Source organism: Stenella coeruleoalba (assembly GCF_951394435.1).
Source record: "Stenella coeruleoalba genome assembly, chromosome: 6".
NCBI classification, from domain to species: Eukaryota; Metazoa; Chordata; class Mammalia; order Artiodactyla; family Delphinidae; genus Stenella; species Stenella coeruleoalba.
This window is the reverse complement of record NC_137151.1, coordinates 34,522,038-34,535,548: the sequence shown is the minus strand read 5'-3', so window position 1 is coordinate 34,535,548 and position 13,511 is coordinate 34,522,038. Positions and strand designations below refer to the sequence as shown.

At 36.0% G+C, this 13,511-nt stretch overlaps 1 protein-coding gene across 10 annotated transcripts in view; it reads left to right on the top strand.

Annotated features, from left to right (window-relative positions):
* Positions 1-13,511, top strand: part of ZRANB3 (zinc finger RANBP2-type containing 3) — a 362,989-nt gene that overhangs the window by 201,225 nt on the left and 148,253 nt on the right. For all 10 annotated transcript variants that reach the window (XM_079924961.1, XM_079924967.1, XM_079924959.1 and 7 more), the window contains 4 exons: positions 5,025-5,144; positions 8,015-8,134; positions 11,297-11,476; positions 12,308-12,460. In XM_079924961.1, the coding sequence (XP_079781087.1) occupies positions 5,025-5,144; positions 8,015-8,134; positions 11,297-11,476; positions 12,308-12,460 (573 nt within the window). The remainder of the gene's footprint in view (positions 1-5,024; positions 5,145-8,014; positions 8,135-11,296; positions 11,477-12,307; positions 12,461-13,511) is intronic.

The window sequence follows — 13,511 nt, the reverse complement described above, 5'->3', positions numbered from 1 at the left end:
TTGCAGCGGGGTTGTCTGCACTTGTCAGTTTGAAACCAAGGCCAAAACAGGTTTCTTGCTAAAAGAAGGCGAAGGAATTAGCTATCAAAAGTGGGGATGAGGAACTTGATCAGATACCAAGAGTCGATCAGGTGTCAAGTGTGGAAGCATTCTTGATAAACTGACTTAGCAGGATTCTTGTGAAGACTGGGCCTGGCAAGGGCAAGACAGAAGGCCAAAGTTGAGGCCTAGTCAAAAACAGGGCTCAGAGAAGCGTAACTGAAGTTCGGTCAAGGAGAAAGTCTTTGTCACAGCTCCAGTTGGGTGTTGTTTTCCTTTTTCACTCTTTCTCAGTCTTATTTTGTGATTAAAGGCTGACAACGTAAAGTACCTTTCATCAGGTCTTTAATGCAATGTAGGTTTTTCTTTAACTACTTTTACTTCAAAATATGATGTACACCTATTCACTGAAAAAAAAATGTAGAAATAAATTGTACAACATATTCTCTTTATTTCTGCATTTCTTTAAATGAGATGAAGTGTGTGGTCTTCATTAATTATTTAAATTAGAACTTTGACTCACAGACACAGTACTAACAGACCAATTTCAGTAAAATAAGATGGAATTGTGAACATGGCAGCTTCTACAAAACCTGAACCAGTATAATCAAAATGCTGACCATTGACAGAACCTGCCATTCCTATATAATATGCACTTAAGATACTTTAAAAGCAAATTTCTGCTCAGATACCTTAAAATATGACAATGCAGTGACTGTTTTATTTAGAATAGAATCAGAACAGGGGAAATGCATGTATAGTTAATTTTAAAATGCAAACCTGTGCAGTCCCCAACCTAAGAACCTGAGAGAATCCCGAAGTTCCTTTGTTACGTAGATGTTTTGGTTCTCCAAACACATTCTCTCCTAGGAAGCAATGTCACAATGATGGTTAAGTTAACAGGTTAGTCCCGAGAGACTGTTTAGGCCATTGAACTTTATATAATTGAACTTTATGTTAATAGTAACCATAAGCCTTTCTGAACCTGTGATTGGAAGGAATAGGGAGTGGGGGCTTGAGCTTTGGCATGAGCGGTTTCTAGTTGTACTGAGGAGGGTTTGATGTTAGTGGAGGAGACTGGCAGAAACAGCTTGCTTGTGAAGAGGTGGGGAATGCATCTGAGACTAGGGGTACAGTGATTATATAGTTTGTAAGTCTGCAGTGGCTGGTAAATGAATGCACCTTAAAAATACTCCAACTTGATATGTACTTTTTGAAAGGCTTATCACAGTAAATATAGCTCTTTAGGCAAACATGCAGTTTATTAAAGTGGTTCAGTTACCATGGCAACATATCTGGAATTTATAGCTCCTTATTTTGAGAGGGCTTCATTTCTACTTTCTGAGGCACTAAAGTCCAAGGCTAAAGTTCTTAACAGCCTCCAGTCTCATTGTGTGAATTTTTATTGTTTAGAAAACTTAGACATACAAAATTTAGCTTGCAGAATCAATCTTGTGACTTCATAGTCATATGCATGAATTTTAAATAGGTATTTTTCAATTTCAAAATGCCCCCGTTTTAAAATTTTTTTAGTTATTATCAAAGCTACATATGATCATAATTTAACGAGAAGAAATAGACATTTCCAAAAATAATGGTCCCCTAAACTTATTATTCCCCAGAGGCAACCACTTTCTTTTCTTTTAGCTGATTTTTTGGGGATTTACTTCAAATCCCTCAGCAATGTGTTTATCTTGCTTCTTGGTGTGTATTACTGCTTGCTTTGTAATTTGAGCTGTCATCTATTGGCTTCCCAATATGGAAGATACAATTTTAGCTCTTTCACCCCTCAGCCCCACCCTCACACCCAGACCTTTCCCCTATTCCCATTCTTCTAACAAAGTGATAGGTAGGGAGGTAGGTAGATTGATAAATTGACAGATCAATCTATCAATAGAAAGAGTTGAAGAGATACAGTTTTACTAATTTTATAGAAATGTATACTAATTTTGGCTTGATCACTATTCACCATGTATATTATTAGAACCATGTTTATAATATTTACAGATGAACCGTGTAATATACTATCGATATACTATGGATATTTTCTTTTTTCTTTTACAACTCATTTTCACTAATTCATCCTCAAACTTTACCTTAGTCATTCAGTCTTCTCTCAGTACCTGTAAACATTAGAATTGCATTAATTTTATCTTCTTAAACAAATCTTCCCTGCAGCATTTGATCAGCTGCAGTCTGGACCATTGCTGTTTGGATCTGTTGCAGAGCTCTCATCCAGGGGTTTTTCTTTATTTCTCCTGTGTGCTGAATTACCTCTTTCTTTTACATATATATTACTTTCTTTATTTGTTTACTCCATTGTTTGGCTGGACCACATTCTCTAGTAGCCTCCCAAGAAAGCGTATATTGGAGGTAAATTGTTTGAAACCCCTGCATATTTGAAAATGGCTTTGTTCTACTTTTATATCTGATTTTTCATTTGGCTGAACATAAATTGTTAGTTAGAAATCACTTTCTCTCAGAATTTTCAGTATTGATGTTGAGATATCCAATGCAATTCAAATTTTTTATTTTGTTTTGTTCGTGAAATCTATTCTTCCCCTCTCTGGAAGCTTAGAGAATCGTTTGTTTGTTCCCAGTGTTCTAAAATTTCATGATGATGGGCCTCGCTCTGGATCCATTTTCATCCATTGTGAAGGATCTTCAGTGGGCATTTTACAGTTTCCATTTTGGAAACTTACAGCTTTAAGTTCTATAAAATATTCTTAATTTTTTTATTATTTCCTTTTTTTCTGTATTGTTTTCTGGAACTTTTATTTTTCATATATTGCCCTCATGGCCTGGTTCTATAATTTTCTTATATTTTATATTTTCTGTATTTTTTTCCATCTACTTCCTGGAAGATTTTCTTAGCTTAGTAACCAGTGCATTTTTAATTTCTGCTACTATATTTTTACTCTTCAAGAGTGCTCCCCCACCCCCCCAACTCTTCCCTTTTTTGTAGCATCCTGTTCTTGTTTTATAAATGTAATCTCTTCTAGTTTTTTTCCTCTCTCTGCATAGTTTATCTGTTCATATAGGTTGCTTTCCATAAATGTCTGGTGATCCTTGGTTGTTTGCTTATATTTACAAGTAAGACATTAAATGCTGACTAGAAGCTCTTCGTGGATATGTCTTGTAAACTATGGCCTTCAATAAAAAGTGATCTGATTGGGATGTCTTGTTGAGGGACCCCAATATCAATATCTTTAGTCTTTTGTCTTTGGTCAGATATTCTAGAAAAGGATCATTTTATATGATTCTGCTCCCCTGCCTAGACGACATAAGCCTGTTTGTCTGTTTTGGAACCCTTGGGGATAAGAAGGGGGAGGGGGAGGGATAGATCTCAGCCTTTATTATGTAACTTTCATTTAATTCCCATGATTTTTGCAGGATGACCTACCATCAGTGTAGGATTCCTCCATCTAGATACCCTCTATTTTGCCCTTTCCAGAAAATAAATCTATAGTTTTCTGCCAGGATGGATTGGGAAGTCATCTATTATGTGGACTACGTAGAGAAAGGATATGGATCAGTGTTGCACATATTCAGCTACTTAAACAATCTTTCAAACAATCCTCCTGTTTTAGCCACACCCCGATCCTCACTTCCAGAGGTGACATTTCCTGATCACTTTCAGATCACTCCATTTTAAATCAGGTACTTCTCAACACTCCGTACTGGCAGCTTAAGAACTGTCAGGTTGGCTAATCAGTTACCAGGCATCTGTCTACTTTTTAGCTTCCAAAGTTTTGTTGCTATTGATCTGTCTCCAATTTTCTTTTTCTCTATACATTTTTCTATCATTTAAATATAGCACTGAGAAGGAGTGGAGGTTAAATATATTCAGCCTGCTATCTTTTCCCAAAATGTCTAACTAGTTTTTCACAGTTAAGAGACACTATATTCATGTTTTAAATTTAATTCATGCTATCCACTTTAAATTTAACTCCTATTTAATTCATCTCATATTGATTTCTTACTCTTAATTGGTAACCTGGCCTCAAGTTAACTAAGAAAACCCTATTCAGTATGAACTTGTTTGATTTTTCTCCCTTCTACCTCACAATTTTTTTGTATTCCTCCCTGTTTTCTCTTGTGCTCTTAATCGCATTACTCCAGCCTCTTCTGAGAACTTCTCCATCCTAGAGGCAAGCTAAATCCCCTCATTTTCCATTTCTCTTAGCCTTTCTGCACCTTCAACAACCTATTTGTAAACCTACCTAAGTTTCTTAGTTTAAAAAAATGAATAGCCCAACTTTTCATAATCTTTAAACTTCAGCCCAGCTTTCTTACTTTTTCAGTCTTTCCCACACACAAAAAAATGTCATTTGACTTTTTATCTTCCATTTTCTCCTTCACTCTATTCCACTTAGTCTTCTATATGAGCCCTTTTTTAAAAAAATATTTATTTATTTATCTTGACTGTACTAGGTTTTCATTGCGACATGTGGGATCTTCCTTGCAGCATGCGGGATCTTTAGTTGCAGCATGCAGGCTCTTAGTTGCGGCATGCAGACTTCTTAGTTGCAGTATGCATGTGGGATCTAGTTCCCTGACCAGGGATTGAACCCAGGCCCCCTGCATTGGGAGGGCAGAGCCCTACCCACTGGACCACCAGGAAAGTCCCTATATGAGCTTTTTTTGAAAATTACTTTCTAAACAAAACCACCAACCCCTTCCTGGCCACAGCCAACTTGACTGCCTACTTTCCTTTGAGACTCTTTCCCTGTCTTGTTTTTTAAAATCTAATTCTTATCTTGCTCTTGTTTTACTTCTCAGTTTTTTTCCCTCTCTTGTCCCTCTTCTTCCATGTACTCCTTTACTTGTGGGCTTCTACTTTAAGCTACCTAGAGAACAAAACAATGAAAAGTTCATAGAAACTTACTGATTTTCCAAGTTTTTCTTGCTTTATTAAAGAAAATGACATGATTTTTTAATAAACATTTTTATGACATTAATAAGGTTTAACTTTTAATATTTAGGCAGGTGCTGTAAAGGATTATATTAAGATGATGCTTCGGAATGATTCGCTTAAATTTCTGGTTTTTGCACATCATTTAAGCATGCTCCAAGCTTGCACAGAAGCCGTCATAGAAAACAAGGTATGTTACCATAATTCTATAAAGTACTTCTTAGAATGCAGGGGGGTTTTTTGTTTTTTGTTTTGTTTTTTCGGTACATGGGCCTCTCACTGTTGTGGCCTCTCCCGTTGCGGAGCACAGGCTCCAGACGCGCAGGCTCAGCAGCCATGGCTCACGGGCCCAGCCACTTCGCAGCATGTAAGATCTTCCCGGACCGGGGCATGAACCCGCGTCCCCTGCATCGGCAGGCAGACTCTCAACTACTGCGCCACCAGGGAAACCCTAGAATGCAGTTTTTAATTTACTAAACATCAATTGTAGTTTTATAACTGAGCTTTTTGGCCTTCTTTAGATGATGGGATGGTATTATATCTATAAATTATTATTATGTATTTTTATTGCAGTTATACTAATATTATATTTCTGTTGTATTGATAATATACTATTAAGTTTTCCCTTTTATACCAGTCATAATTTTCCACTGATCAAATTATCTGGATTGATTAAAATATGCTGCCTTGATACGCTATAATGTGAATTCTGGTTTTGTTACTGGACCATTTGAGATTGGTATAGGCAGTTAAAATTTTTTGTTTACCAACATGGTGGCCTTAGAATGTGGGTGATTTTGAGGGGAAAAAAGAATGATTTCAGCCAATTTTAGTGCCCAGCCGCAGTCATACCTTTTAAACTTCCAGGCAGCCTACTCTATAGAATATGATTATTAAGATTTAATGTAGGTGGGTTTGAAACATATGCCCAGGTAAGCGCCACCAAACCTGCTGGCCTCACTGCATTCTATTCCGTCCACCTTGTTTTCCAACAGCCCTATCGGCCACAGCATCTGCCATTTTTTCTTTCAGAGTGTAAACCTGGTTACATCCAGTGTAAACGTGTCATATGTGCTAAGGGCTTCCAGAGGTGCTCTGAATCGGCCAGAGAAAGTTCCTGACAAATTATATGAGTTTAATATACATGTAGCAGCAGAACCACTTGCCTGTGCAGGTGGATATTTTAAAGGGAGGAATAAAGCCATATTTTTTTTAAAACTTTGTATACATATTCAAGCATTTGCTAATATGTTCATTAACATTACCAAAGATGTAATTCTAGTGTTTTCTTCATAGAAAGATTTATGATAATATGATATAGTAAAGTGCTGTATATTAAAAAATGCTTTATCATTATCACATTGTATCTGTGAAACACCCTCCGAGGAAGAGATAATTAGCCTTAGAAATAAATTTTAAATGATTGAACAGTAACGTTAGATTTTTTATTCTGATTCATTACACCTTAAAACCACCGGAATCTTTTCTAAGTGTGTCTCTTCCCACTCCCACTTTACTGGTATGTTTAGAATCCCATTTAGCGTCACTAAGAGTTAAAAACGTAGGTAAAACTCTCCCTAGCCTGACAATGTGTTTTCTTTAGAAAGACCCTCAAAAGATTCTGTAATCTCCCTTGATGGATATTAAGTGGATCACTGGTCAATTTATATCTGTTTTGTGAAGACATAGAAAGTTGATAAGGGGCATTCTATTTAATGATTAACTTGATGATTCCCTTATAAAACTGAGTATTTGTTTGTCTCAACTATTTAAGGCAACGTTTTCCATAAAAATGCATATAAAAATGAGGCAATTTGAAATTCAGGGCTTATATTTGTTTTTACAAAGTTGAGTAATAAGTTCTTTTTAGCTATTCTAACACACACTGATTGCTCCTTTTTCTTAACTCACATCGTTCTTAAAAGATAGCACTGTTCAGTTTAGCATTTAATGTTTCCTCACTTTGTAAAAATGTATTTGGGTGTCTTGGTTCCCTACCTCAGTGGAGATGACCATGTCACATATTTCTTTTAAGTTTAATAATGTGAGAAAAGAGAATTCAAATGGTACATTAAAAAAAATGTTTTCCCAGTTAATGTTGCGACATTTCCGGACTACTCTTCATGAATCCCTAATACATGGGCAGAATCTTCTTTTTCTTTTCTCACATGTCTGACTTTACTTTTACTTTGGAATTAGTGATCCTGTTACTTTAGAATTAGTCTGATCCATGATTTAAAGTTTGCTTATTAATTTACATAGAATGTTACTGATAACAACATTAGCTTAATCCAGTAATGATTATAGAGCTCCTGTTATATATGTGGCGTCACACCTGGCATTGATGGTATGAAGATGAACTAGACATAGATCCCACTCTCAAGTAGCTTAAAAGATTTAAAAATACAAAATTGTTATAAGAAGCTTTAAAGAAATCTGGTTAAGATTCTTCTTGTATTGGCCTTTCTCACCTCCTGAGATGACCCACACTCTGTCTGGGGAGTGTGTTTCTCTCTGAATAAATCCGCTTCTTGCCTATCACTTTGTCTCTCACTGAATTCTTTCTGTGATGAGACATCAAGAACCTGAGCTTCATTAAGTCCTGACACCAGCTAGACCAACTCCCGCTCATCGTCAACACCATTGCGGATGCCTTCTGTGCTGTTTCTTAGCAACAACTTTTTGGGCACTATCATCTGGTTGGGAGACTGCCTTGGAAGGGATAACATTTAAAATCGATCCAGGACTTCTACTACTGAATACATACTTCAGAGAAACTGACACAGGAACACGAAGAGACAGAGACATCTGTGAAGGTATTCCCTGCAGCACAGTTTGCAATACCCCAGAAGTGGAAACAACTGTCTATCAAACAACAAATAGAGTACTATGATATTAGTAAAAAAAAAAAAAATTCTTCTTGTGTAACATTTACTAACCTGTCATCTTCACCACTTTCTGTTTTATTATGTGAACATAAAAATAAGCTGTAAAATATGTATAATAAGATGGATGCATAGGAGCTTGTCCTAATTTTGCCATTTCCCTTGTTGGTGGTAGACTCGTTACATTAGGATTGATGGAAGTGTCCCATCTTCAGAAAGAATACATCTGGTTAATCAGTTTCAAAAGGATCCTGAGACTCGTGTGGCTATTCTAAGCATTCAGGCTGCTGGTCAGGTAAGAAGTTTCAGGTCTAAATTTGATAATGAATTGTTGAGATGATAAAAATGTCAAGATGATTAACCATAGCTATAACTTTGTATCTGGTGTGATAAATATTCATTCTGCTTTGGAGAGTGCTAGAAAGTGTAACAGAAGGAGACCTCAACACCTCTGACTAAGCTTCCTAAATTTTCAAGGAGATAATTTCCTAAAAGAATATAGCTAGTGTGATTATAATACTTTTCCATGATCTTTTCCTTCCTTTGAATTTGCGTAGACTTTTCTCATCCCTTTCTTTATAGCACTTATCTTTGGTTGTTTTCATCAGAGTCTGTGAGGCAAGGTGGCCTGAGGGAAGAGAACTCTTCTGTCTTTCTGAACTTTTCATAGAGTGCCCTTGGTTTGTCCTTTAGAGTTAGGTTTGGCTGTAAGTAAATGAAAACCCAGATTAAGAATGACTTAAATCACAAAGTTTTATTCTCTGATATAGGCAGTCTAAGGCTAGCATGGTAGTTTCTTAGCACTTAGGCCCCTTCTGGTTTTCTGCTTTACCACTCCTAGCAGATATCTCTTTTTTTTTTTAATTTAATTTAATTTTTTTTATACAGCAGGTTCTTATTTGTCATCCATTTTATACACATCAGTGTATACATATCAATCCCAATCGCCCAATTCATCACACCACCATCCCCACCCCCCGCGGCTTTCCCCCCTTGGTGTCCATACGTTTGTTCTCTACATGTGTGTCTCAATTTCTGCCCTGCAGACCGGTTCATCTGTACCAATTTTCTAGGTTCCACATACATGCGTTAATATACGATATTTGTTTTCCACTTTCTGACTTAACTTCACTCTCTGTGACAGTCTCTAGGTCCATCCACGTCTCTACAAATGACCCAATTTCATTCCTTTTTATGGCTGAGTAATATTCCATTGTATATATGTACCACACCTTCTTTATCCATTTGTCTGTCGATGGGCATTTAGGTTGTTTCCATCTAAGAGGGCTGCTAGAGCTTATCCATCACATCTGCGATCCAGGCAGTTGACTGGAGAAAGGCATGCTGTATCTCACTGGCCTGCAGTTAGTCCCAGGGCCACAACTAACTTCAAGGGAAGTTGGAGAAAGTAACTGTTATTCCAATTAGTCATATTAAACATCAGGTGTCACATTACAAAGGGATAAGAAAAGAATAGATATTAGTCTCTGCCACCCTGTGTAAGAGGGGATCCTTCTGGATGTCTTTCCTACTAACATTCTAAAATATTTTGATGTAAACGTCTAAGCCAGGATATTTAACATAGGGAAAAGTAATTGAGCATATTGCTGTTAAATATCCAACCTGCTACATGGCATATCTGGCAGCTTCTGTGGATTCCGGAATCTGGACCAGGGCCAAAGTTCTCCTTTTACCCAGCTAACTGATGTATATAAAACTGTATATATAGTGAGAATCCATGAGGATGAAGAAGTTCTAGAACTAACTCACTAGGAGTTCTAGCCAAAAGGAGGGTTGTCTCAACACTTTCCTCATGTTGGATTAAATTTCCAGTAATCTAGTTTTATATCTGTTAGAATATTTCAGCCATAGAGAATATCATCAAAAAGAGCTTAAAAGTAGAAATGGAATACTGATAGCTCAGGAGAAGATAAGTAGGAGGAAGCTGGGCAGGAGAGTCTTGGAGTGGCCTGATAAAAGACTTCCTGAAATTAAGATTTTGCAAGGCACTCACATTTTATTCAAGGCTGTATTCCTGAAGACCTTGTATAGTTCAAAACTCATATACTTGAATACTAATATCTTCATAGCAATAAAGGAAAGTATTGTAGAAAGGGCTTTGTTTTGGAGGTTTGTGACTCTTCCATTGTAATTTAATAGCACCTTTTTTTTTTTTTTTTGGCCATGCAGCGCCACAGGTAGGATCTTAGTTCCCCGACCAGGGATCGAACCCATGCCCCTGCAGTGGAAGCACGGAATTTTAATCACTTACTGCCAGGGAAGCCCAATTTAGTATCATCTTTGTGTGACGTTGATCCTGCCAACGTCAACGTGGATTCTTGTATGGTCCTATGATACTTGTTACACACTTAAAGGTGTCCATCTTTAAATATCAATACTACTTAATTTTTCTGCATTATCTCTCAATGTGTGGCATTTTATATCCTAAACAGCAGCATAGTTTAGCATGGTGTGTATTTGACTCTCTCCATGTTTTTATTACTTCTAAGTTCAGCTTGAGAACTGGTGCCGCCATTTAATGAATGCTAGTATGATGGTATGTGATATAAAAATACTTCAAGTTAAAATAACAGCACAGCGGTCACAACAGTCACTTATAGAAGTTCCAGTACACGTGAACAACAGCATAGATTGGATTAGGTGACACTTCGAAAGTATAGTAGGTATTTCTGCTGACCACCTAATATCACTTACCACTATGTAGCAATAGCGTAATTATGGTCCACATTTCGCTCGGCCTATCCACTTTAAAGTCATGCATTTTTGACACATTTTTAGTTTGAGGAGATTTGCATTATTTCATATATTAATTGTAAAACAAGACTTAGTTAATATTTTTAATGTTACACTATTTCAAACTGATATAAAATGCAATTGCACAAAAATGCAGTTGTGTTTTATACATCAAGATACAAGTCAGTAAATGTCAGAGTCTTTGGGATGCAACATGAGAAATTCCATAGAAAGAAAAGAGTGTGACTGTAGACATGATTTTCTTGCTTTATAGAACAGCAGTATGAATTAAATGAATAGAGGATGTCATTGCTGTCATAGTTGCCATGGATACCATGTGTTAGAAATTATATTCTCATTTATAATATATTTTATTAGATTTTCCAGTGGTAATGTGAATCCAGTCTTCATCAGAGGTTCAAGTGATTTTATTTATATATGTATCCATTAAACTGACTTTTGAAATATTGAAGTACCTTTTAAATGTGTTCTTTGTAGTTCACCTGGCTATCTTGCAATAAGCAGTCTTCATTTGCCTTTCATGAATTAAATTTTCTTAATTTGGCTTAAAATGAAAGACTCATTTGTTTTTAAGTCCTTCAGTGTTCTCTTGTCCATTGAACATACTCAAAAGACTTTATTATATATGGTTCTATGCTAAATTCTCAGTTTATTTGCATCTCAGTTTCTTTATTTTGCTTAGGGTTTGACATTTACTGCTGCAAGTCATGTTGTATTTGCTGAGTTGTATTGGGACCCTGGACACATAAAACAAGCAGAAGACCGTGCTCACCGGATTGGACAGTGCAGTTCTGTGAATATTCACTACCTTATTGCAAATGGGACTCTAGACACCCTTATGTGGGGAATGTTGAATCGCAAGGTAAAGCTTGAATTTAAACCAGGTTACCACTTACTCATTATTACCCATAGCCTGCATGAGTTAAGAGGCTGAGTTTTAGTGTTTTCAGGCAAAGGATATCGAAGTACACTAAGATATTGATGTTGATAGGGACCAAGTCCAGAAAAGGCTTCAATTGGTAGTACTCTACCTGCTATCCTCAGTAATGAGAGACAGACATGAATTTATGTGTGTTCCTATTGTCTTCCAAGCCCTTCTTCTACCATTTTAGCAGCTAGGGGAGGAAGAGCTAGTAAGGAACTAAAATGCTTTCAAACCCCTTAGCTTTTTGTGAGCTAAGAATAAACCCTTTTTCAACAGGATTCTTGAGTTCCGGGCTAAATTTTGGACAGAGGACAGCCTGTACCCGGATTCTAGCAAAGGTATTAGGGATGTTGCTTGCTCCGTCCACTCAGCTGTCTCTTCTCCCCAACCTTGAGGGATGTTTATAGAAAGGACTTGACTAAGGTCTAGAGGATGGCTTTCAAGCACTGAGTATAGATATTCAAAATGGCCAATCATATGTATGTTCAATTTCAAAGTTTATAAATATTAGAATAAAAGTTTTTATGAGAAAAGCAAATAGTATAGCTTCTCTAGTTAACCTTTTCCTCATTAAGCATAGGAATCATTGACTTGGCAATTTGGTTGTAATTATAAATAATTATATTACTAAAGCCCTTGATAAGTTGAAACAGTAAGATTTTCTTTATTGGATTGCTTGTGATTTAAATGCAAAATCAAGTTACTACTTAGTAAATGTCAGCTGTGAGGTGACCTGTTGTAAAATTCATATATTTTATCATCTTACAGGCTCAGGTTACAGGGAGCACACTGAATGGTAGGAAGGAAAAACTTAAGGCTGAGGAGGGTGATAAGGAAAAATGGGATTTCCTGCAGTTTGCTGAAGCTTGGACTCCAAATGAAAAGTCTGAAGAGCTCAGGAATGAAATGTTGTTCACTCATGTAAGATTATATGACATTCTTTTCAATTGTTTTTAATATATAACTTTATCATATATTGTTTTAAATAGCAATTTTCAATCGTTCATGCTATTGAAAAGCCTCCACATAAAGGTGGAAAAACTCTAAGAACTAAAAGATGACTTTGATTATAAGGAGGCTGCAACAGTGGCTTGTATCTTCCAACAGTTATAGATCAGTGCTTACTGTTCATGTCCTTAGAAAAACAAGCTAAGTAGAATCCAGCCTTAAGAAGAAAATATGGGAGACTATCTCTGTGACCCTGAGGGTAGGGAAAGATGTATTAAATTTGCCACAAAAAGTAACATACACAAGTCACATACTCAGTAAAGATATTTGCATTACAGTGTCCAAAGTATATAAAGAATTTATACAATTCAATTAGTAAAGCAAACAAGCCAACAGAAAAATAGGCAAACAATGTGAGCATCAGAGGAGACCAGAATAGGAAAAAACATGAAAAGAAACTAGCTTCACCAAAATAAGACAAATTCATAAAGGTACCCTTTTCTCTTTACAATCAGTATGTAATCTATGGTGTGATACTTTGAGATCACGTGACTATCCTGTTCCCCAAACTTTCACACAGTGGTTTTAGCATTCATTGATCTTTGCCTGAACCAGTTTTGAAATAGTGTTTTTTCCAATTCCATCATTGCTTCTTTATTTATTAGCTGTTCTGTGAAGAAAAGCTTTTCATTTAAAAAAAAATATCATTATGAACTTGGGGATTCTATTATTATTATTTAGTGTGTTATAATCTTTGCCTTTTTTTTTTTTTAAAAGATCTGGTTAGTGGAAGCTCCTTTATTTTATTTTATGTTTTGGTTTGGTTTTTTTTGTTGTTGTTTTTGGGGTTTTTCTATTGAAGTATAGTTGATTTACAATATTGTGTTTCAGGTCTAAAGCAAAGTGATTCAGCTATATATATATATATATATATATATATATATATATATATATATATATATATTCAGATTATTTTCCATTATAGGATCTTACAAGATATTGAATATAGTTCCCTGTGTTATAC